General features: G+C 40.5%; 3 protein-coding genes and 1 long non-coding RNA gene across 4 annotated transcripts; 3 read left to right on the top strand and 1 right to left on the bottom strand.

Annotated features, from left to right (window-relative positions):
* Positions 1-11838: 11838 nt before the first annotated feature.
* Positions 11839-18432, bottom strand: LOC5517910 (trichohyalin). Its single transcript, XM_001637845.3, has 2 exons — positions 18280-18432; positions 11839-14085 (listed from the first exon to the last, which is right to left on the bottom strand). The coding sequence occupies exon 2, from the start codon at positions 14073-14075 to the stop codon at positions 12171-12173; it is 1905 nt and encodes a 634-aa protein (XP_001637895.2). The 5' UTR covers positions 14076-14085; positions 18280-18432; the 3' UTR covers positions 11839-12170.
* Positions 18433-18528: 96 nt separating this feature from the next.
* LOC116601520 lies at positions 18529-20632 on the top strand. Its single transcript, XR_004290065.2, has 2 exons — positions 18529-18745; positions 18990-20632. It is a non-coding gene; the product is annotated as an uncharacterized LOC116601520 (long non-coding RNA).
* Positions 20633-22617: 1985 nt separating this feature from the next.
* Positions 22618-23710, top strand: LOC5517909 (protein sprouty homolog 2). Its single transcript, XM_048724075.1, has one exon. It carries the CDS (start codon positions 23060-23062, stop codon positions 23519-23521), a length of 462 nt encoding a protein of 153 aa, XP_048580032.1. The 5' UTR covers positions 22618-23059; the 3' UTR covers positions 23522-23710.
* A 229-nt stretch (positions 23711-23939) lies between these two features.
* On the top strand, positions 23940-25591 carry LOC5517968 (rhodopsin). The gene is made up of 2 exons (XM_032362395.2): positions 23940-24689; positions 25126-25591. The coding sequence occupies exons 1-2, from the start codon at positions 24069-24071 to the stop codon at positions 25513-25515; spliced, it is 1011 nt and encodes a 336-aa protein (XP_032218286.2). The 5' UTR covers positions 23940-24068; the 3' UTR covers positions 25516-25591.
* Positions 25592-26349: the final 758 nt, after the last annotated feature.

The raw sequence follows: 26349 nt of genomic DNA, 5'->3' as shown, positions 1-26349 counted from the left end.
TGCAAGAACGAGTCGTTTCCTGCTTCCTAGCTTACTTTTCACTGTCATCCGGAGCGGGAGATGATCAGCGCGAACCTTGTTTGTCCGGGCGACGTTCGAGCCGGCATTGGGTAATTCAGATCTGACCATATTTCATAGAACTGCATGCAAGCGCTGATTCAGCGTGATTTGAAGTAAAACTAGGTCTTGCTCTTCTAGATTCACTCTCTCGGCATTTCCTAGAGACAGTTATGGCAGGCAAGGGCAAGCCGAGACATGTCATAGCTCCAGGCATGCTGCAGCGGCTGATCGGAGAACCAGTCTGTCGGTTTCCGCTCTGAGGGTGCCACATACTCCTGTCTGATTTGGCCCACCAGAGACCTTAAGACAGATTTTGTTTTTAGTTCTGCCAGGATGATCAGAAGCACCCTTCCACCTGGAGTAATGATACTCCAGTGGGCTGCCAGTTTAGTCGCCAGCAACTCGACCTGAGACAGGTAGTACCGGGCTACATGTTTACCGGTAGCAGGATTTATTGACCTGACCTGACCTGACCTACATGTTTACCGGTAGCAGGATTTATTGACTTGACCTGACCTGACCTGACCATGGTAGAACACATGTCAGAGATCCGCCATCTTGTATTAAATGTGGAAGACCACGAGTCTGTTTCTTTTTGCTTTGTTCCTTGCCGAACACCACATTCTGGCGACGAGGATGGGATCAACAACTGGATAAACACATACTGAAGTTAAATCTGTCAAAAAAAAGCCGGTATGGCCGTCTGTTTATCAGGATTACCAACGCCAAAAGCCTTCGACTGCATTGGCGAACCAGCCACGCTGGAACAAAGATGGACAATCTGGAAGTTCGAATTTGAGCTCTACTGCACTGGATCTGGCATCAAAGACTCGAAACAACAACGAGCAATACTTCTTCACCTAGCAGGAGCTGGAATACGAGAAATGTTTCACGCTTTTACGGCTGAACAACAGGGGGAGGACTATAAAACAGCCATGGACTCTCTCACTCAACACTTCAAACTCAAGAAAAACGTACCGATGGCCAGGCAAGCCTTCTTGACAGCGGTACCAAAACCCGGTGAGAGGATTCATCAATTTGCAATTAGACTGCAAACCCTTTGCGAACACTGCGAGTACAACGACCAAAAGGACAGTCAAATTCGAGATAGAATTTTGACCTTCATATTGGATAAACCCCTCAAAGCAAAACTCTTTCGTGAGGAAGGTCTGACTCTCAGCAAGCTCCTGGAAATTGTCAACACGTACCATGACAAAGAAGCACTAGTTCTTGTGCCAGATCAAGGTGGTGTTAACCAATTGAGAGTACAACAGAAGCCTGACAGTGCTGGTCCCAAGTTTGATGGCAGATGTCATCGTTGCAATAAGCAGGGTCATAAAGCTGCTGACTGCAGATGTAGCCAAAAATCACCAATGTGAAAAATGTGGGAAAATTGGACATTTCAAGGTCTGCTGCAAATCAAAGCAGACATCTGGAAAAGCAAAGTCTGCAAGTGGACCAAAATCAAAGGGCAGGAAGCCATCTCATGTAAGACAAGTGGAAGCTGTTGATGTTCAAGAAACTGATAGCGAAGAGGAAGATGTTTTTAATGTATTCTGCACGCACACAGAGTCACCGCCTGGTACTATGGAGATATCTATTGGAGGTGTTATACAGAATGTCATCATTGATTCGGGTGCAAGCTGTAACCTTATGTCAGAAAGGACATTCAATGACTTATCAAAAGGAGACATTGTTTTGAAGCCAAGTAGCAAGCAAATTTTTGCATATTCGTCTAGTGATGCTTTAAATCTTAAGGGTAGTTGTATGCTTAATGTGCATGTACCAGAAACAAATGTGGATAAGCGCGCAAAGTTTTTCATTGTCTCTGGAAAAGCGTCAACTTTGTTAGGTCGTGAATTATCTGAAGCTCTAGGCATACTCAAAGTAGGAGTTCAGGTTAATAGTTGTAGCTCAGATTTCTCAGCTATAAATACTCAGTTAAACAGCAAAGCAGCGCTTAAGGCCAAATCTCCTAATGTTTTTCATGGTTTGGGCAAGCTTAAAGGTTTTAAACTCAAGTTACATATTGATCAGAATATTAAGCCAGTAGCACAACCATTGCGTAGGATTCCTTTTAGTCGCAGGCAGAAGGTCGCTGACAAGTTAGAGGAACTTGAGAAGCTTGGTGTGGTGGAAAAGGTAAACAGTCCTACAAGTTGGATCAATCCCCTTGTGGCAGTCGAAAAGCCAAATGGAGATGTTCGCATTTGTTTGGACATGCGCCAGGCCAATCAGGCTATCTTAAGAGAAAGACACCCAGTACCTACTATGCAAGAAACCCTACAGGAAATCTCAGATGCAAAGATTTTCACCAAATTGGATTTAAACATGGCTTTCCATCAAATCGAGTTATCCCCAGAGTCCCGAGACATAACTACTTTCGCAGCGCCAACAGGTTTATATCGCTACTGTCGATTGCTCTTCGGTGTGAACATGGCTACCGAGAAGTTCCAGAACCTGATATGGCAAGTTTTGAAAGACTGCCCTGGAGCCTTCAACATGCATGACGACATTCTTATAGTGGGTAGGAACCAAAAGGAGCATGACGAGAACCTGGAAAGAGCTGTCCAAAAGCTGCAAGACAGCGGGCTCACCCTCAACTATGAGAAATGTGTGGTAGGAGCCTCGAGTATGGATTTCATGGGAGACACCATTTCTGCAGATGGTCTTAAGTTATCTGACAAAAGAGTCGAAGCAATTGTCGAGGCACCTGCACCAACCAACAAATCAGAGGTGAGAAGTTTCCTTGGTTCTGCTCAATTTTGTGCCAAATTCATTCCACAGTTTGCAACCATTTCTGCTCCCCTGTGGGATCTTACCAGTAAAAATGCTAAATGGAAATGGGGTGCCAAAGAGGCAGAATCATTTGCACAAATTAAGCACTTGCTAACATGTGCACCAGTCATGTCTTATTTTACACAGGGAGCCCAGACCAGGATTATCACTGACGCCTCACCAGTTGGCCTGGGGGCCATACTAGAGCAAAGACAACCTGGTGATGGTCAATTTCGACCAGTGTACTACGCAAGTCGTAAGCTTAGTAAGGTTGAACAGCGCTACTCACAGTTCGAGCGAGAGGCCCTTGCTGTCAAATGGGCCTGTGAGAAATTTCACATGTTCCTTTATGGAACCCATTTTGAAATACTAACTGATCACAAACCCTTAATTTCAGTCCTAGGTCCAACGTCTAAACCCCCGTCTGCTAGGATTGAACGCTGGCTGTTGTACCTTCAGCAATTCAGCTATGTGGTCAGGCACATTTCCGGAAAGGAAAATTCAGCCGACGCCCTGAGTCGTTTACCAGTTGGTCCAGTACAGACAGCTGATTCTAAAGCAACCAGCGAGTATGTGTTTAGCACTGCAAAGGCCGCAGTACCTGTCGCCATGACCCCAAAGCATGTAGAGGTTGTTTCAGAGAAGGACCCAACCCTTATTCTGGTACGCGAAGCAATTAGAAGTGGAGACTTCACCCGCCTCACAGGTACCTTGTACAAAGCAGTGTCAAAGGAGTTGTGGATTGCCGGACAATTAGTGATGCGTGGAAACCGAATTGTGCTACCAGAATCCCTATGGAAGCAAGCAATTATTTTAGCTCATGAGGGACACCAAGGAATGGTGCGCACAAAATCCCGCCTGCGAAGCAAACTATGGTGGCCGCAGATGGATGCACAGGCTGAACAGTTCATCAAGGCCTGCTACCCCTGCCAGCTAGTTGGACCACGTGGCAAACCGGAACCTGTTCGATCAACAGAACTACCTGAAGAACCATGGGAGGACCTCGCCACAGATTTGACTGAGATACCTGGAGGAAACCACTTGCTGGTAGTTGTGGATAACTACTCCAGATGGCCAGAGGTAGTACTCCTTAAGAAAACCGATGCGCCACACGTCATCACGGCATTGGAGGGAATATTCAGAACACATGGCATACCATACACGGTTCGCAGCGACAACGGACCGCCCTTTGCCTCGAAAGAATTTGAGAATTTCTTAGAGTTCTTAGGCATAGAACATAAGAAAGGAATTCCATATTGGCCACAGAGCAACGGCGAAGTGGAACGATGTAACAGAACAATTCTTAAAGTGATTCGGATAGCAAACTTGCAAGGAAATGATTGGAAGAAAGCGCTTGATGATTTCCTTTTTCAGTATCGCACAACAAACCATGCCGCAACTGGATGCTCGCCAGCCGAACTCCTAATGGGAAGGCAGCTCCGAGACAAGCTACCTAGTGTAAAGATTCCGAAGGATAGAGCGACAGAGTCAGAGTGGCAACACAAACTTAGGGACAGAGACGCTCTATCAAAACTCAGACAGAAAGAGTATGCTGATGCTAGAAGACATGCTGAGCCAAGTGGAATTGATGAAGGCGATGAAGTACTGCTGCGACAGACTCGCCGCGAGAACAAACTCTCTCCAGTTTTTGAGCCTGAAGCTTACAAGGTTTTGCAGAAGACAGGTAATGCAGTTGTACTGGAGGATTCTGATGGAAATAGGAAGATGAGGAATGTAGCACAAATGAAGAAGTTCATCAAACCACAGGAAGCAGTCGCCGCAGACATGCTGCCTACTCCACCTGAAATCGCGCAGGAACACCAAACCGCACCTGAGACCCAGAACCAGTCCACACTTGATTGTACAGCTGAAATGCCAGCGTCTCCTGGTTCTCTAGCCAATCAGCGACCTGCGCGCAACAACCTGTTCGTTTTAAGGATTATGTGCTACAATAAGTTTTGTTAGTTTTTTTTTTTTTCAGTTTTACATACATGCGTAGGACCCCTACTATAGCTGTTATAGTTATTTAGCTCCTAGTATGGACTTTAATGCTAAGTAAGGGGGGGATGTAGTGTCCGCCGCGTTGCATTATGGATTGTTAAGGTGCGCAATGCACCATGGTAGAACACATGTCAGAGATCCGCCATCTTGTATTAAATGTGGAAGACCACGAGTCTGTTTCTTTTTGCTTTGTTCCTTGCCGAACACCACAGCAAGTTTTTTGGCTCGGGATAGAGAACGGGTTAAAAATACTTCATTCTCGATCATAACTTGGTGAGTAACTGTATTGTAGGATCTCCTAAGCTCCATGTAAACAAGGAAGCACGGAATTGCTTAAAAGACATTGAATTTTCAAGAGGATTCGAAATCTAAATAAGAATTGTTGGAATTCACTCTTTGGTCCTGTCTTCAGTGCCGTACATTACTATTTTTGGTTATATCGATTTACCTACTTATTATGCAAATATTCAAAATGGCCGCGCGGAGTTTGAAACTTGAATTTGTTTTGTTAGCGAGACGTCGCATCACAAAAATCGACCAAAACAGCAAAATATCCTGCTCTATACCAAGTTTGATATTTGATTGATGAGTTCCTGTGCTCGAAAGTAAAATATCGTTTGGGAAACCCTTTCAAATTGAGCGCTTTTATTGGAGACTGCCGAAAAATCGAACTCTCTTCGTAATGTTTACGTTTAGAAAAAGAGAAATATGAGTGTGATGGACCAAATTCTACGGCTTAGGACCTTGACAGGACTAAACTAGGGTAAATGAGGATCATGGCATACTAAAACAATTTTCACCACAAGCCGAAACGAGTGCCCACAGGGTATGGTGAAAGTTGAGAAGAGCGGAGGTTGAATTGTGAGGACGAGAGTGCGAGTCATGGCCCAACGTCTATACAACAGGGAAAAATCGCCGAAGAATAGGTATGAAAATTTGTGTCAACATTTAGCCGAAAAGCATTTTACCCTACCCTTGTCTCTCGGGGGTTCGCTTCTTATCATTCTTTAGCTAAATGTCTTGCCCTGCGACCACCACAACAACATGGGGGAGGGGGGGCACTCTAGCTGTAAACATGACTGTTGGTTCCGACAGATACGAACATTTTAAAACAAAAGCTTGAAACTTGCCAGTCCCGTTAAAAAGTTTTAGAAGGAAAATTTGCTTATCAAATTTAATTTATTTTTATTCCCTTTTATAAAAAAAACTCTATCCTCCTCACCTCCAAGGCCCTAGTCATAAAACCCGGTACAATTTTACTTCCTTGTCTTCGCACCTTGTGTGAGCGCACCACATGTGACATGCCCTCAGTCATCACAACCTCACTCCCCTTACCATGCATTTCACAACCTTTAATTTTACACTCTATGACTTTTCCTATTTGTCTGCACACACCATAAAATAGCCCTTACCTCCCAAATAAATAACCAAACCTAAATTCTATAGCCCAAGCATACAAAATCTTGCTATAAGGGAGCTTCAACTCTCAGATTTGCTTATTAAATAAAATCAATTTTATTCCATTTTTATAAAAAAGACAACAAACAAACTCTGTGCAATAGGCACTGAGATAAAAAATGCTCCTGAAGTATCTCCAAATATAAATATTTATTTTCCATGCAGTATGATATCTATGACTGCACAATCATACTCCTACAATCTCCAAGGCCTAGTAATCAAACCTGGTACAAGAGGGGTAAAAAGAAGGGCATAATATGCTAAAATAAGCATTTGCGATATGGACTTTTTGTCAAATTAGCCCCCCCCAAAAAAAAAAAAAATACCCAAACCTGAGTTCTATACATAAAATATACCAAGTGTAGAAACTTACCTCCCAAACAATTACTCAAACCTATATACCCCAAACATATAAATTCTTAATATCACTATAGTTTTAAAGGGGAGCTTCAACACTCAGACTTGCTTATGAAATCAAATTAATTTAATTCCCTTTTTATAAAAAAAAAAGACTCTTTGCGCATATAATAGAGACTGGCAAGAAAAAAAATAAGCCTGAAGTATCACCAAATATGAATAGATATTTTCCATATGATATCTGCTCTAGTGAAGCTTGGAGCCTCTGGTACCCAGGGTATGACTATACTACCATTCTCCTATTATCTCCAAGCCTAGTAATCAAACATGGTACAAGTTTACTTCATCTTCACAACCTGTGTCAGCACCCCCAATTAGACATACCCTAAGTCACCACCCCTTTGCCCTTACCATGCCTTTTCCTCACCCCAGTTTACACTTTATGCCTTTTTCCATTTGTCTGCACACACAATGAAATACACCCTCAATGGCTCTAACTTGGTGTTAGAACCTGTGTATTAAGCACGATTTGTGTCACAAAACTTCCTTTTTTTAATAAAATGAATCATGATGAAAACAGAGCTGGATACAATGAAGTCCTTTGGGGATGGTTCTGACACTGAGGTATACATACACCCCTCATTGAATAAGCACATTACATAGCCCCTCAAACAAGTGCCCCCTCTAGAATCCATTTATAAAAAAAGCCATAATGTGAGCATTTGTGGTAAGGACTTTTTTTACAACGAGTAATAGCAAAGTAATGCAGCAATGAATAATGACTGCCATCCCTGAGATTTACTGATAATAGCAAATCTATTTATTCCAGGATCAAATATAAACATTTAAACAGTACTTTCATGTAGTGTCTTTAAATTGCATACAATAAACAGTGACTCGCGGCCAATCTGTATACGATTTAGCTTCATTATTTTTAATGAGACTCGCTGCCATTCTGTATAAGATTCATTTTAGTTTCAATATCCCAGCTAAAATTTTTCTTGGAGTGTCTTCATTCCGAGTGCGACAGCAAGATAAATCCAGGGAAATTTTGTGCATTTGTATGACTTGATAAAACGTACAACTAGATAATTGGTGATCAATGTTATAGCCTGCTAGCAGTGGCTTACCCTTCCGCGTTCATTACAGTACGATTCGGTGAAGTCGTAAAAATAACCCTTCGCCCCATGACAGGTAATCCGGAATCCATGAAAAAATGAGATATGGGATCCGGAATCCATGAAAAAATGAGATATGGAATCCGGAATCCATGAAAAAATGAGATATGGAATCCGGAATCCATGAAAAAATGAGATATGGAATCCGGAATCCATGCTGCTGGGATCCGGAATCCACGAGAAAAAACCCACATGGAATCCGGAATCCACACACTAGGATCCGGAATCCAGAACCCTATTGGAGAACCTGACATGGGGCGAAACCCTGCAAATGAGGTCTGTTGCCAATGAGAAACAACACAAATAGGGTATATATGACGCACTTAGTCGGTGAAATCCCTGCTTAAACAGATAAGAAGAAATCACTGCTAGCAGAGAGTTAAAAAGCGGCGTTCAACATGATTTTCCCGATTCAACGGAACCGCCATTTTGTTTTCCCACTCTGAGTTGAGGCGTGTCCGCGTGAGACTGGGCATATTAATACTCATCTCTGATTGGTTAATCAGATTGTTTATCAAATATAACCAAAAATGGTAATGTTCCGCACTGGTCTTATCGAAATAATATATACCGCTGTCCTTTTTGTGTATATATGAAGACAACCTCTAAGCTTTCATTTGCTGAAAACAACAAAGGTGTATCTGCTCTCAGTAAAACAAATTGAAGGATAACGCAATGTTGCCCGAAGCAAAGGTAGAACATAGAGTATGCCAACAACAACAAAAATTACATAGTCAGTTTAGACTTGCCACCATTATCCCCATCATGCCCAAGTCATGTCTCTCCGCAAATTTAAAGAAAAAGCATCGGTTATTTTTAGAAATATTTTGAAACGTTCATAAAATACTGTTCTGTTCATATGTTAAATAACATTTTTAAATCGGTTACCGATAAATAAAATAAAACAGTAGCCCATCGGACGAGTTGAGACAACAAGACGTCAATTTTATAACAAGTAAAATGAAAAAAACAATGCTATAAAGAATGACAAGCGAGCCTCCTTAAAGAGGAACGTTCACTTGTCTGGTCAACAAAACACAGCCAGACTTAATGGTACAGAATCCTGGTTGACAAAGGAGCATAGCGCGGCTGAGTAAACTTGATCATCACGGTATCCGAGGTGTAGCATTAGACTAAGTAAAGGCTTTCTTTTCTGACCGTTACCAGTTTGGCCAGGTATCCTCATCCTTGTCTCGTTTTCAGTGCGGTGTGCCACAGAGTCTATACTAGGGCCTATATTCTTTATTTTATATATCAATGACCTCCCTCAATTTCATCTTTGGTCGAAACGCTACTTTTTGCTGATGACACTAGTATTATATGTTCTCATACAAACCAAGATTGCCTTCCCTGCTAGCAGAGGCCTCTTTTCTCAGCGAAATACAGAAAAAAGAGGCCTATGCTAGCAGGGAAAAGATTGCCTCATTTCCACTATTAATCAGGAGTTACAAAAAAATGAAACATGGATGAAATCAAACAAATTGTCAGTAAACCTAAAAAAAGACTAATTATTTGTTATTTAAACCGGCCCAAAAAACAAGCAAGGAAGTATAATTTGAAAGAGATTTATTAAAAGAATTAGAATCAATTAAGCTCTTGGGAGTTTACATTGATAATAACCTGAATTGGAAATCACATATTAACGTACAAAAAATGTCAAAGTCAAAGGGATAATTTATAGATCTCGTTTTTTTCTATCTGAAAAGTCTCTTCTATCGTTATATTATGCTCTAGTATACCCTTATTTATCTTACTGTACAGTAGCTTGGTGTTCTACATATTCTTCTAATCTTAATCCGATTTATTTCCTTCAAAAGAAGAAATGCGCACTCTGATGCGCCGCTATGTCTTTAGACTTGGACATCTTCCACTTGGACATCTTCTAGATTAATTCATTACATACAGCCAAGTTTATGTTTATGTATTATCATTGCATGCTTCCACCAGTTCATTATTTCTAAATAGCTATCAACTCCATAATTATAATACTAGATTCGCTTCCAGCCTACGGCCTCACCATTGTCGAACTAATATAAAGAAATTCACAATTCTTTACCAAGGTCCTAAAATTTGTAATGCTCTTCCTGAATCAATTACATGCTCGTCTAATATTTCCTCTTTCAAGAAAAACATGAAAAAGTTTTTATTTAGTGTTTGTTCGTACACCCGTGTCAATAGCTTTTATTTTAAATATATTAAAATGGAGGAGCTCCCCTCCCACCAAAGCCTGATGGTTTCAAGGGGACTCCTCGCCACCTAAGAATTTTTTAGCTTTAAAAATGTAAATATCTGTTATTATATGTGGCAAACAAATGAAATGAGTGCTTTTTGACTGACAGATATCAAGTTGAAAGTAGAGACAGAAACAGTAATCCCCACGGTGAGGTATTTATTGCAGCGAACAAAGACCTGGTCCTAGATAGAGAAAATTTCCTTGAAACAAATTGCGAGATACTTGGTGCAAGTTAGATATTGTGGGAAGGAACACATTCTATATTGGAGCTTATCACAAAACAAATGTTGGTGATGAAAAAGGCTTACTAGAGCTCGAAAAATCCTCAGCCTAGCTCAACCCAAATCATGATTTGCTGCTAGCAGGTGACTGGGATTGGAAGAGCCAAACTCTCTCAGCCTGTGTTACAACGCCAATTTGCTGAACTGCTCCATGACTCTGGGCTAAGTCATAGAGAGACCTACTAGGGGGTCCTAATATTTTAGATCTGGTCATCACAAATACACCAACCAGGAACTCTAATTCAGTTGTGCTTCAAGGTATTTCTGATCATGACTGCCCCCTAGTCGAACTTGAAATTCACCCCATACGTCATCAACAGAAAGCTCGCAAGATACCGCTGTACTCAAAGGCACATTGGGCTGAATTTGAACCCGACCCGATCACAGGAAAAAATCGAGATTAACAAAGATATCTTAGCGGGTAATGAGCTCTGTGTGCTGTCGACTTGGCAAAATACCTTGGGGTCACCGTAACATCTGACAAGGTGGAATACGCATATAAACAACATTTGCAACAAAGCAAACAGCAACCTCGGTTGCCTTCGGCGTAACCTGAGAATACGCTCCCCCGAGCTTAAGACGTCGGCTTACTTCCCTCTAGTGCTACCATCCCCTCGAGTATGCGTGTGCTGTATGGGATCCATTCACAAAGACAAACATCGACAGAATAGAGATGGTACAACGTCGCGCTGCAAGGTTTGCGCTTCATCGCTACGACAGAACAGCAAGTGTGAGTGAGATGCTCAATTATCTGGGCTAGTCCTCCCTAGAAATTTGAAGAGAGCAAGGCACCTGGTGTTCTACAAGATACACCGAGGCCTCGTTGTCACTGATGGCCTACCAACAGTCCCGCCGATGGAAAGAATTAGCAGGCCAAAGCTACAAAGTGCCACCTTCAAGAACCGACTATCACAAAAAATCATTCTTCCCGCGGACCATCAGGGATTGGAACTGTCTGCTGGAGCTAACTGCAAGTGAAGCCAGTCTTAAGGCTTTTAAGAAAGCAAGCGAACTATTAATGCATTGACTTATGTAACTTTACTTATTATATATTTATTTGTTATTATCGTTTTTGTTGACATTTTAATACCTCATAAGAATCGCATAGGAGGAGATGGGATTATATGGAAGAAGAACAGATGGTACAATTTGTAACCACTCAACCATCTTCAGCAATAACTAAGAAGACATGTAAACGGGAACTAGTATAGCGTGCTTTACAGTTCACGGCCTTTTTTCCGAGGGTTGACCAAAATACCACAATATTACATATTTGAGTTATAGTTATATTTATAGGGTCCATACGAACAACATGCCATTTAGAAGATTCGATTCCGGCATGCGCCTCTGTACAGTGTGGTGGATTGAGGGGGTGGGAGTGCACGTGCTGACCCTCATTCTGTTACATCATATCTAAACTTTATATCTTAAACTGGCTACATGTGAGTGATGAGTGGGAAGTGTTAATAGTGCAAATGCCATGCCGCTTTTGTCCAAGAAATAAAATAGAATATATTTTCAATTTATCATGCGACATAAATCTACTTGCGAATGAAAATTAATCCAAGGATTCTTGAAACTATTAATCAAGAAGTGTTATTTCAAATAAGGTTGCATCGGAGAACCGGAGTATCTCAAATGGCAGTGCTTCATGGGTATCAAATAGGTAAACAAATAAGCGTTAGTTTTGTAAAATTATAGCATTTTTTTGTATCTTCATGTTACCATGAAGCACTGCGGGATACAGCACAGAATATCGAGTGCGACTTTGTATGAAACAACAACAAATTAATTTAGCGTCCAAAAATTATTTATAACTATGTATCAATTCGGTGGCTGGCTTCGTCGTCTGAATAATGACGAAAATAGTCCTTTTTTCGTGTTTTTAGAGAAATCTTGGCCATTGTCGCCATCGAGCACTATGTTAGGAATTCCAGATTTTTCTTTGCGTGCCTTAAGCAATAGCTCCATTTCAGCCTCGTGGAATCTCCGTAGTTCTTCTTCTTGCTGTTTCTGCTGGAGCTGGCGTTTTTTTAGCGCTTCTACCCGGTACCTCTCCTCGTCGTCCCCCCTGTCCGTCTCATTAAAGCGCCCAGTGTCCGTTGTTCTCTTTAAGGCATCATCTTTTATTCTTTGCTGCTCAAATAGAAACGTCTCATTTTCAGTTGTTATCTGGACCTTTATGTTATCTTTTTGTTTTTGGGCCTCAAATAGCTTTCGCATTTCGCAATCTTCAATATCTCTTTCTGCTTTTCGTTTCTCAAGTTCTTTTTCCTGTCTTTTTCTTTCCATTCCTCTTCTTTTGTCCTCTTCCTCTCGGATCCCTTCGTCTAGATCAGCAACCACTTTTCGAGCTTCCTCGGTCGTTCGTTCTAGATCTTTCTTCTTGCTTCCTTGCAAGGTGGCTTCCAATTCGGCAGTTCTAAGAGCTTCCTTCTCTTGCTCTATTCTCTTTTCTCTCTCACTTCTTCTTCTTTCTGAAATTTCATAAGCTGTTTGTTTGTCAATCTCGAGATGCCTCTCAAAGTCCTTCAATTTCTCGGCGTCTCTTAAAGTCTTCTCGGCATCGCGCTGTTTGAGTTCTTCCTCAAACCTGCTCCACTCATCAACCTGTTTCGCATGGACTTCTTTCCGTTTCACCTTCTCTTTAGCTAGCGCCTCCATCTCCATTTCCAAACGTTTACTATCAGCCTCCAAGCGCTGCTGTTCTAACCAATCATTCCGTTTTTTCGCCTCGTCGCGTTTCCGTTGTTCTTCTTCGAACAGCTCAGCAAGTCCAATTTCTTTCAACCTCTTTTCCTGTTTAGTCTTAAAATCTTTAAGACCTGCTTGCTCTAGGTTCTGCGATTCCCTCTCCATTTCCTCCCTTTCTCGATCTTGTTCTTTTATTTTTCTTTCTAGTATCAGAGTTCTCGCCTTTAATTTTTCTTCAAATTCCTCGTCCTCCTTCATTTTTTCCTCTTCCCAGCGCCTTAGTTTTTCTTCCTCATCTCGCGCTTTGGCGAGTTGTCTTATCTTTTGCGCGTAAGTAAATTCTATATCGTCGTCTCGTACTTTGACGGCCTGTTCGTTTCTCTGTTTTAACTCTTGCAGTGCTCTTTCCATCTCAGCCTGTTCGAGTTTCCAGATTTCTTGTTCATGCTCAATTTGCTTTTGCAATCGTCTTCTTTGTTCTTCTGTTGCTTTGCTGTATTCTTTTTTCATTCTGTCCTGTTCAACCAAGAACAATTTCTTTTCTCGTTCTAATCGAATCTTGATTGCCTCCTTCCTCTTTTCGTCTTCCATCTCCTTGCGTGCCACACCTTCTTCCGTTACTTTTGTTAATTCACATTTCTTTTTCTCTTCTACTAGCTGTTTCCTTATTTGCTCCTCTGTTTCCCATGTCTCTACTTCTTCATTCTGCTTTTCCAACAATGCAAGATTGTTTTCGCAATGAAGGTTTCGAGTTTCTTCTTCTTTTTCGAGCAACTGTTCATTTTGAATTTTCGCTTGAAGTTTAGTAATCTCCGATGTCTGTTTACGGTTTTCACAAGAAAACAAACTATGCTCCTCCGCTTGTCTTTTCTCGTATTCTAGCTGCGCAATTTTCTCGTTGTTCTTATTATGTTCTTCCAACAGCTGTCTCCGTTGCTGTTCTTCTCTGCGTTTGGCATCGTCAAACTCCAGTACACCTTGAGTGTCCAGTTTAAGGGAGAGACGCTTGGTTCCGAGTTCCGCATTGTCGGCCATCTCACACTAACTGTTGGTAAATCATAAATTTTAAGTATAATTGTTTTTGCTAGTAGGTAAAATTTTACACAAAGCTATACTTTAAACTACGATAACGGCGTCGTAGGAAGAATGGTAGAAACTTGGAACTCACAAACATGACCCCCTATTCCTTTAATTAACAATTAACAATGGCCAATCAGAGCAAGTGGATAACTATAAAAGTATGATGGATTATTTCATGATTAAATATTTTCAACAGATACCAGTACGATTGGGTCCCAACGTATCCCATTCCACAATTTTGCATCATAAATCTGCTATTATTTTTCTTGGATTAAAAGAGTAAAATATTTTTTTCTATAACATCTGCCAGATAGTGAAGATCAAGTATCATAATTATCAACATTTTCATAGCTTAATAAATCTATCAAAATGTCAGGTGCTAAGTTGTTATTAATTTCATACATTAGAAATGTGTTGGTCGATAACAAAAAATTACTGACAGAAAAGGAAGTTGTATTTGAAAATAATTGCATGGGTTTTCCTAGTTGCAAAACAAAACAAAAACATATAAAAACAAAGCTTTCTTTTGCAACATTAAAACATATGTCTTAAAGGCCTTTCCCAAACTGTTGCAGTATTCTATGGGTCGCATTATCAGAAATCGATAAATACTTAGAAGAGTATGATAGAAGACTTCCGAAGTGTCGGAACACTTAGCAATTAGATTTTACAGATCTTAGTTGTTATCAATATATGATTATGTTATTTCCACGATATACTATATAGTTTATATATATATAACTACAACAGCTACAACAGCTCTAGCAAAAGATGTAATCTCTGCCTCAAAGAAAAACTTATCATTATCCGCCAACCCAAGCTATCAACTTTAAACAAGCCTAACGAGCTAGTGTCTTCGTGCCGCCACAGGAACAAAGCCTTGTTATGCAACAGCTGAACTATTCAATTTCATCATAACAGCCATTCAAATTTCGCGCCCTATTTTTATGTTAATTTTATACATAGATAGTATATAAGTGATGGTAATATTTTCTTAATATATACGTAATATATACGAAACAAGCTTGTAGAGATGAAACGGTAGTTCGCGTGTTTTTTTCCTACAAACCAAGATATATCCCGCTCTACACCTATGTATTGAGCACTGTTATATGAACGCCTGCATTCACGCATTATATATATTTATATATATTTTAATATATCTTTTGTTATGTTTTAGTAACATGCAAGCACCATTTAATTCAGTATTTTCACGGTATGCTTAACACATTGACCCCTCAACCGGCCTGTACCGGCTTTGGGAAGTACCCACAACCCAAAAAATTCATAAATGCAAAATAAACACAACAAGATGAAGATACTAAGGCATCAGTCTAAGGGATAAATGGTCTTGAAGATATGCATCCAACCAAGATGTTGGCAACTACTCTTAAGCCAAATAATAGCACAGGTTCTTTGACAAATTTCAAATCGAACAAGGAAAGAAAAGCAGAAACACCCCTCTCAATAAAACGCTCAAAATACCACACAAGGGAGAGAGATCAGCAAACACAGCTCAAGACACAAATAGATACCTTTATTCTGATCCTCCAGGTTCATTTCCATGGCCTCAAAACACAATGTCCACTCCTTGAAGGCTTGTAAAACCACTTAGATGCCTTTACGGACTTCAAAGCATTCTGGGAAAAATTCACGAGGGGAGGGCCAGTCAACACTCCTCTCCCCAAAGTCAGATGTTTTTTTTCACCCCGAAGCCAAACAAATCAATTCCAGGTCATACAGACCCAGAATAGCAGTGTAAACAATTTTGGAATCAATTTGGTTTCAGAAAAGACAGCATTTAGGAGAGCTGTGGTGATTCATTAGAAAATTATTTTCTCATCCAGGCAATAAGCCAAACAAGAAAAAATCATCATGAATTTACCTTTGCTTGCAAATATCCATAAGCAAAGCACTCAATTATGCCCCAATAGACTTCATGATGTCCTGAGACACTCTCCTAATATGCTCATAGCTGTATTTTTTATGAAAAATACAAGCAACCATCAACTTGTGCTTGCTTCAGCACAACGACGAGGGATTAAAAGTGTGGGACCGAAAAGCACTGTTGGAAAGCTTGGATACCGCTGACTAGGTGCAGCTGTGTTTGACTTTGACGGGCTGTATAAAACTCAGAATAGGGTATCTGTTAGGAGGTATCTTTTTTTAGTCTGTTTTTTTTTTGTAAATTCAGCTCAAAAATAGCCAGGAGAACACAAATATCATATCATAGATTTCTATCAGCCGCAAAGAGAAAAATATCAAATTCATTGGAACAATACTGGAAACATCAATAGACCTAAAAATGGTCCTTAAGACAGACCACAAGTTATTTTTGCATCCTTTGAAATATGTTCTCTAACTTGAGTGTCTGAGTTCTGTATATAATTTAAACCAGTCATTTATATTACCTTGAAATCCATAATACTGTAATTTGTCTAACAGAATACAATGAGCATTGATATCATAAGCTTTTTTAAATCTCTAAATACTCTGCAAGAATATAATTGTGCATCCATACAGTAGTTGAGTGAGCTTCACAGAACCAACACTGAGATGAGTGCAAATCCATAATTTTAATATATATATATTTTTTTTAAGAAAATCTTAATAAAATTGGATATAGGTCTATAACTATTACAGGCTTAGCTTTGAGATCATCTGGCATAGCACTTGACAAGTGTTGAGCTTAAGGGTTGGGAAACAGTGAGTGTCCCCCTCACCTTAGTCACATTGAACTTTTGCAAATGATATCTATGTCTGTCTTAGGCAAATACTAGCTACCCGCTTTTTAAGATCAGCTGCTTTGCTAGACAGAGGTGAGGGCAGATGTAAGGAGACTAGGAGAGAAAAATCTTCCTAAAAAGCTAGCTAGAAAAGCACTAAAAATACTCAGGTAGGCTTATCAATTTTGTGGTTATTCTATAGGTTTGCATATACCAAAACCTGGACAGGCTTGGCCATAAGAAAGTAAAGGTCACTTGTATGCAGGCTAAAAAAATGCAGATTATAATATTACATCTCCAGTGTGTAAATAAAGTTGGAAAAAGGGAAGAAGTTCTATTTTCCAAAATGAAAAAAAAAAAAAAACAGCCAAAAATTATGAAACTTTGGAAAACATAGCAACTATAGTAATTAGTTTTCAATAATCTGCAAACTTTTCTGCCTTCTATCATTCAGACTATAAACATAATTACATTTGGTGCTTTTTATTGGTCATCTGCATCTTGTGGAGAGTTGGCATGATTGGGACCCCATTTCACCGAGACAAATAAAAACAGTTCAAATATTTTGAGTGAAGGAAGCCAAAAGGCAAATTAGCTGGTGAAAATCGTCAGCAAGAGTTAACAGATCATTGAAAACCGCATTACAGGAGGCATGCATTCTCTTCCCAGAGCTCCTCGGTCATGCTTCCTGCCGGAGACAGTGAAGAGCTCTGGGAACAAGAATGGCAGGCATGATGACAGGACTGATACCACAGGCACCCCAAGGGGTCTTTTCATATAAAAGTGCTTCAATACTAAAGTTTATATGGACATAGAAACGTATTAAAAAACAAAACAATTGGTAGTGGATTTTGGCTCTGGGGTTTGAGGAATTGGCGGACCCTTCTCTGAACTCCCAAAACGGCCCAAATGGGAAAGAAAGACACAGAGACTTCTTGTAAGACTTCAGTCTTTATTATACACAAAATCCACCTTATTTTTTAATACATTTCTATGTCAGACTTTAGTATCGAAGTGCTTTCATACGAGAATCACTGAACTTTGGGCGCCTGTGCTCATACTGATGCAGAAAAATCAATAAGACGGGATCAAGAACCTACATCTACATTTTCTTGTCGTTTGAGATATGAATTTCAGAAGGGTGCAACATATTAATCACGATGCATCATCCCCTTCTTTGCCCCATTGATAAATCTGTCCGAGTTTGATCAAAACTGAAATTTTGTTTGAGTTTAGCTCGTGACTCGAACTCATCTTAGCTGAGTCAAATCACAACATTTTTTCATTTTAGCAATATCATTAAGTTAAACTTGTTCCTATTCATCTAGTCAATGCTTTCGATGTGATCATCGAGCGAACAAATGGAACGGGAAATTATGCAGTGTCGGCAGAGAATCATATCAAATCATATGTTCAAAGAACAATTCACTTACCTAACATGCCTAACACAATCAGAATCACAGAGGCAGTGAATATTTGCGCGGTTTCTTTCTCCACGGTGGTAGTTTAGAGCTGATAGTCCACGCCATTACACAGTCCATCGGTTTGTTTGCATATTGTGTTTATCAGGTGACAATCCGTAACTCACTGGGGCGGTGACAGGAACGACAGGTGAAAATCAAGCCGACGGGATACCTGTGTAGCACTGTTTACTACAGTAGTCTCGAAGTTTATTTATCACCAAAAGGCTTTTTGTATTTTTAATGGCTCTGAGTTAAGCCCAAACAAATCCAACTCGCGCTAGAAATGTTTGGTTTTTATTTTGAAAAATTCGATTAAAGAAGAAAAAAAGGTGAAGAAATTAGTAAAAAGAGCGACAATTTTAAGTCACGTGAAGAACTCTCTTAACCTCTAAATTCCAGTCATGTAACAAAAAACACGGATTCACAAGGATCCAAGGTAATGATATCCGTAAACCTTAGCTAAGAATTATTCTGTGTAAAGTATATTTGAGGGATATGATATACCTTAGACCTAGGAGGGATTCAAGGCTTTGTATATTAGGGGGTTGTGGTTAATAGGGGTAGAAAATGTAAAAAACATAGCGAGACAGCCTCTATCATTTTCCAGAGACATGAATTTCCCTAATATCACATTAGCGTCTCACAACCCGATAACATTATTTGCTTTTCTTTTTATACAGACAGGCAATACATGGCTGCTTAATCAATCGACAGCTGAGGCCAACATCCATCTTTGTTCTTGAGCTCTTTATTCCTCGACACTGCAACATTTTCGAGTGGCGAAAGCGATCGTGCCGTGTAACACATTTTCGCCATATGTGCACCGTATTCTCATCTTACAGGTACTCCCTGTGGTATGGCTTTTAAAACGAGGAGACAGAAAGCGAAATTATGGGCACAAGGCATTATGGCCATTATCTTCAACGCCTAAAAGAAAATCTAAAGATGAAAAAAGGTCAACCAAATAAGAAAGAAGAGACAGAAAAACGAACATGACAAAAACACCAAACATCTGGATTTGATCACAAGTTGAGCCTAGCGTTGAATGTTGGGAGACCTCTGGGATATTCTGCGCTAGGTGTCTGGGGACTTGTTTCATATATTGGAACGTTTCTTTTGAACTTATACACGGGTGTACTTGATATAATCGAGGGTGTGTGCGATCTGGCTAATCAGCTCATCCGGGTGGTGAGATTATTTATCAAACTGGTGTTCTCGGTGTTTGATTTGTTGCGTTACATAGTGGACACGCTGACGCTACCAGGTACATTGATAATTTTGCAATGTGGACTTATGTACATTTGTGCCCACGTAGACGGGTGGTTAGTGAGCGTAGCTCTGTCAACGCTTGGTATCCATGTGGTTCATCTTCGCTTGATTATGTACACGAACTGGGTTATATTTGCGTTAACCTCAGTGATTAATGGATATATTGCTATGCGCCCAAGATTAGAAAACATATTGTAAGAAGGATAACATATACGTTGTGAGGAGATGATTCACAGACAGCGCACTAGCGCTAGCTTCCTTCCTTTTCTCCTCCTAGTCTCCCTCGGCACCTCCCTCCGATATTTTCTCTCGTCCACGGACACCTTCCCCCTCCCCTTTAGCGCCGCTACGCAGGCTACCCTTCCTCCGACTGCAGAACCATCCCCAGACCCCCCTTCCCCCGGCTCCTCAGAAACCCAATTCCCCTCCTTTTTTTAGCCATACCAAAGCAAACTAAAAGACATACTATAGTATATACTCTTGAAATGATTTTTGTAATTCCCGCTTGCCGCTTGTTTCCATAGTAATGAAGGGAGCCCGTCTTTTACAACCTCAATACAGTCATGATATCTGTGTTATGATAGACATTTCGGGTCCCATACAAATCAAAAAGCATAGGAAATATTCTCGGTTTAAAAAATTATTGATAAGAATATTCAAATCCTCTGTCCCTTGCCATATTGCATTTTCAATGATTTTCTGTAATTACCGTTGGCGAGAATGACGTCAATGCATTCTAGATTGTTTTCCATTGTGAGCTAGGACAGTCACACGGCCATACATTTCAACTGCTTGGATCTGGTTTAGCTTTATAACGACAGTAAGGTATGTTTCGCTTGTTTTGTTTTGCTTGATGTTTTTTTTCGGGACTGGTTGTGTTTCTTGGCGAAGGTTAGATGTACGATCTGTTGTCCACATTTTTTTACAGTATTTCTTACGTAGTTACTGGACCGTCAGATATCAAGGTCGGTTTTAGTGTTCTATTTTATTTGGCGAATTGCATTTGAGTTTATGTGTCCAGTGGCATTAACTAAAATAAAAATAAATAACAGAATTCTTGAATTTATTTTTAAACTGATGCTAGAAGAGCTTTGGTCAGTTAGGGGTAATATTTTACTTTATTCTTCTGTTCAATAGCCATTTGCCTACGCCAAACAAAAATAAAAAGATAATTTAAAAATGTGGCTGTAGTAAAAAAATGGATGTGCAGTAAAAATTGCGATGCATTTGTGGAAGGTATTTTTTGTTGAAAAGCTTTGTTTGTGCGTTTTTGGACGAGCTAACCAAAAAAGCATTGTAGATTTGAAATTTTCATATTCAATTTCAGCTTTCCTTTATCATTATTATTATTTTAAGATTCTTGATCTTAATGCATTCAAAACGCTATTGGAAGTGCAATGACCAAAACTTAAGAGATTTTTGATCGTTAGGGTGCTAAGGGACGGTTTATTTTTTAGGTGGGTGGCGGCATGCAAAAAAATGCGACCTAAGGGGGGGGGGGGGGTAGATTACACAAAGAACGAAAAAGGGGGATTTGCTAAATGTTATGCACATTTAAAAGAAAATCACCGCTCAGGGTGCAAAAATTGAGAAATACTCCTCCCCCCCAGCCCCCCTATAGACGGGTGTCAACTTACCTTGATCAATCTTTCTAGGGATTGTAGTGATTGCAGTCACTGCAATAATAGGAAATCTTCTTGGGGGAACTGCCTTCAAAAACAGCGGTGGGTCCAAGGGGGGCCGCCCCCTCCCCCCTTCGGTGTGAAATTTCAGAAGATGTATGGGACTAAAAAATTAGAAATTTAGCTTCCGTTATTTGTTTTATTGGTGGTCCTCTACCCCTTCGGGAAATCCTGGTTCCGCCCCTTATACCCCTGTAATAGGTACAGTAAAAACAAAGGTATAAAAAACTATAAGCAGGAAATCTGGATTTTAATACTCGAAGTAAAAAAAAGAGCCTGTTTAAGCAGAAAACTCACTCCTGAAAAATAAAAATAAAGTGGAACAATCATCGTAGCTGATTTACACTCTACGATTCTAGTTGTAGAGGTGTCGCATACAACTGAATCGTGCTGTCTAAATTAGCCATAACAAATTAATAATATCTGTTAAGATGGAGGAAATAGGTTCCTTGTTAGAACGAAATCAAAAAATTAACTTCTTTTGGGAACATGTCCCCAAACCCGGGAGGAGGACAGTGGAAGAGAAGCACTGTGCAATGATGAGCCATCCAATCACTGATTATCGGCGTTTTGTCTTGGTCTAGGTCACATCTGCTACACCCAAATTCAAAATGGCAATGTCAGCAAAATTCAAAAAAATGCACAAGGAATCCGAGGAAGCCTCTCATTCACGAACGCCATTAGTAAGATGGTGGGATAACCAGCCTCTCATTCACGAACGCCATTAGTAAGAGAAGCAGACCGCTAAGAAGCCTTTCGCTCCCGCTCAGTACCACTCCTCCTCCGCCGGAAGATAGCACGTCATGCCTCTCTTCACCTGTATCCGTCAGCTCTCCAGTCCTTCTCTGCTCGCCCGATGATAAAACGCACTTCTTTAGCGGGGATATTGAACAATTAGTCAATTATAGTCTTCAGATTCCACAGCCGCGATCTCACAAAACACGCGAGAGATCGCAAACGAGTGGCACGAGCCTAAGGAGCCAGGAGGTTGACAGTCCCAGCTGGCCTTTCGCTGACTTCTTTAGGACCAGCAGATTATGCTCTATTCCTAGCCCGGTGAGTTACCATTCCCCTCGCAGCTCATGCAGTCGTGCAGTCTAGCGAGTTATAACAGTATAGGTGATGACAGCGTCTGGATCTCTCCTAATCATAGTAGGAGCGGGTCAGGGGAGAGTGAGGTCAGCGTTAAGGGTAACGCGTCTGACTGTCTTCCACGTCGGCTGTCACCCGTGCCAATCAGCGTAGAGCCTGTGCCAGCCCAGAATGGGTGTGGTCACTGGCAAATTAGCAATAGCAACGGAAGTGGAAGACCAAACACAAGCAGTGATCTAGGCCACTGGGTGCTAAATAACCCTATTACTCAGGAGCCACACCCAAAAGAGAGAGCACCACTACGGGAGATCCACCGCCCTCGTCCTATTCCAATCTTTCATTCCGATGCATCATTTGCCAATCAACATATGAATTGCTCCCAGTTCCATCCATTGGACTCTTCTTATCCCGACGCATTTGTTGACTCGAGTATTCTTGATGAGCAGTCTCTCTATGACCAAAGGTTCCCAAGTCAGATCACAGACCGGGTCCAGTATGGTGCATGTCAAGCGAGCCCCACCTGACAGAGAAGCTCCATTAGTGCATACAACTTAAATAACACGTTCCACAATGTACCATCCATCAACGTGAACTCTGAACTAACCCCACCGCACTACCCAGATGTCTTCGTGTATTTGGATGTCTTGGACTCCCAATCCTACTACGACGATAGGGGTAGGGCGGCGCCACCCACCCATTCACTCCTCATGACAGAGCCACCTTTCAAACCGCGCAGCGACTCCCTATTCTCCATGTTCTCAACAGCCGACTCAGCACAATATTTACTGGCTTGTCCCTCGGAGAGCAGACGAGAGAGCGCAACGCCTTCAGTCCTGAGCAACATGTCAAGTCACGTGAGCGACAACCTGATCAACAGCCACAACAGCGACGACAATGAAGAGGAGAGTGCCGCTGACCGGTGTATTGATTACTGCACTTGCATGTGCTGCGCGAAGGCGCTGTTTTACCACTGGGCGCATGCGCATGAGATACGACACGAAGACGACCCGTGTTACTGTGGGAGACTGGGGATAGATTGTGCACAGCGTTGGGCCGTGTTGTCGCTTCTCTCGTGCTGCATGCCGGGACTGTTGATGTACGCCCCACTGAAGGGTTTGCAGAAAGCCAATGACGGCATAAAAGGATTAATTAGTAGACATTTTACATGAACACTCGGATCAAGTTTTTCTTTCTCGTAAGATGAGTTTGGCAGTTACTACTTCAACTTAATTACACAATTACCAGAGCTACAATATGTCTCGTGGTGTTACCTCATTGGAGAAAATTTTAAGACTCTCTCCTTGGTGTACATTTTCATTACACATAACAAAATAAAGAATTCAACTTACTTGAAAAAAGGCATTTATTAACAGAAATGCTAACAAAATGGGTTAATTTAATAACTTTTTTGAAATCATACAATCACATATTAGAATATATAAGTTCATTCAGAGGGAACTGTAAGAAAATTTCGTTTTTACGACAATACCAATAAATGAAACAGGACTAGAAAACTTTTAAAAGGATAATTGTAAATATTTTTGGATGTTTCGTTAGATTGTGTACTAAGCGGATATGGCTATTAAGTTTGCCGGTCAGCAGGTGTTTAAACGAGACAAGCAGCCCATCAATTCGTGCGGCAATTCAGACACACTGTCCTGCGACACACGTTAGCGAAACTTAATCTGTTTTAACTCTTGATGTCCTGCTTGCTCGATGAATTTATCTGGTACTGATTATCAATGCGGGACCCAAAGTGCTCAACTCTTTTTGGTAATCTCATTGCTAATCATCGCGTTCGTGGCGAACACCATCCTCTGGACCATCATAGTTCGCTACAAAGCTCTGCGGACTATCCCTAATATCTTGTTGGCAAATCTAGTGATCGTCGATATGTTGAGCGCCCTCGCCAATTTGCCTCTTTTTATGCTAGATGTCGTAATATTCAATGTGTGGTTTACTGGTCAACTGACGGCTTTCGCCACAGTCTTTGCGTACCTGCTTTTTATCTTACTAAAGCTATACTCGATGGTGCTAATGATGTGTGATCGATATGCGGCGATAAGTCAGGGGATGGCTTACAAACAGTGGATCTCAAAGAGGAAAGCCCTTTCGGGGATATCGTGTGTGTGGCTTTCAGGGATTACGATAACTAGTTGTGCAATGTTGCCCGTATGGAGTGTTAACTTAGGGAGCAGCCTAGTGCAAGAATATCGGGCAATCTACTTCACGAGGTCTATCCGCTACTGTCTTCTAAGCAACCTACCTCTATGTGTTGTGGTAATAGCTGTGCTCTCGCTTGCAACATACTGTAGTATGCATAGACAAGTTAGCCAGGTACGTCTATGTTGAAATTAATAAAAAAATTGAAAAAAAAGAAAATAATATTTGACGCTTATAGTTAAACGTTGCTAACTAAACTCATTATTTGTCTTATCAAAAACGGATTTGGTTAGTTTGAGAATTGCTGTGTTTTGCTGAACATTTCGAATTCAAGCTCTAGAATTCAGAATACGATTTTCTTATGCTTAAAATATTAAAATAGCTTCTTTTAAAAAAAACATCTGGGTAATTAAAATCACCAACTCGTAACAAATTTTAATCCAAATCTTAATTTCCCTTGATATATTCGTGTTTTCGCCTTGAGCTAGCAGCTGCTTCTCGCCACTCACAAAGTAAAGTAAAAATAATCACGCTCACTGTGGGATCTCAAAATTTCATCAAACCCCTCCCCCTCCCCTTTGTTTAACACGTTTTTGTTTATCACTGCCAGCTCCAAGAAACCCTAGAGCGACGCATGCGCAATGAAGCACGTGCTGCCACCACTATCGTCATTGTGTTGTTGGCTTACGTTATCTGCTTTATGCCAAGCATTGTGTTCACGTTAGCCGTTAGGGATCTGGGAACTATCAATCAATGGCTCCTCTTCATACCGCCTTACTTCGCATTTCTCACAAGTGCGTTTGACCCAATCATGTTTATTTGTCGCTCAAAGTCGCTACAGTCTGCCTGTGCGAGGCTTTTAAGGTTGCGGAGAAACTCAGTCATGTGTTCAGGGAATAGATCAACGGCGACGCACAGTAATGCCACAGGGCGGCTATTCACGATTCGCAGGGTGTACCACGACAGTGAGAATCTGCGTAGCTTAGACTTGAGATTTTAATTCAAATGAGTAGTAGGACGCTGAAGAGTCCACAAATGTAATACACCCACAATTGTAATAAATTGTTGCCCACAAATGTAATAAACCTATCATATAGAGATTTAGGCACTGTCTAAATCAAATTTTCAGAAATTCATAATTTTTTTAAAATTATTATTATTTTTTTTCAAGGCTATCAATAAAGAAAATATATCATGTATATAAGCCTTTAAAGAATTTGGTTCTGCAAACTGCTATTTCTTAGCAAAATAACAAATGTAAGCAAGCACCCATTAAGATAGGCTTATTTTGGAAAGCTGTTTTTTATTGATTCTGGTAAATAGACAATTATTTCAATTCTCTTAATTTGTCCTCCAATATCAAATGCAAACGATTACAAAGGTCAGCTGGTTAGATATCTTTAAATTTTGGATAGAGATGAAATCGAAAAGGTGTGGTTTTCAATATGTGCAGAAAAAAATCCATAAACCCTACAAAATAAATATACCATTATCTCTCAAGGGTAAGTGAAACAATGCAGCAATGATAAAAAGACAAAACTTGACACATCTACTTGACCTAGTTTGATATCAGGTAGCCCAGGAAATGCTTTTGAAGTTTGTTTGTAGCTTTAAATTAGCTGTTTTGAGATGTAAAACGAGGGATATGTAATGTGGACTTTTTGTGAAATGAAAGGAATAAAACTTCCTTTAAGCTTACGTCATATCTCAACGCAGTCTTATTGATTTCTGATTTACGGGTAAATGGCGTATTTATTACAAAAAAAGATACGAGAACCCTTCCTATACCAAGATAAAAAGGAATGTAATAAGCATTCGAAACCGGCCGAATTTC

Source organism: Nematostella vectensis, chromosome 2 (assembly GCF_932526225.1).
Source record: "Nematostella vectensis chromosome 2, jaNemVect1.1, whole genome shotgun sequence".
Taxonomy (NCBI): domain Eukaryota; kingdom Metazoa; phylum Cnidaria; class Anthozoa; order Actiniaria; family Edwardsiidae; genus Nematostella; species Nematostella vectensis.
Note: the sequence above shows the minus strand (reverse complement) of the source record. Positions and strands in the feature narration are given on the sequence as shown.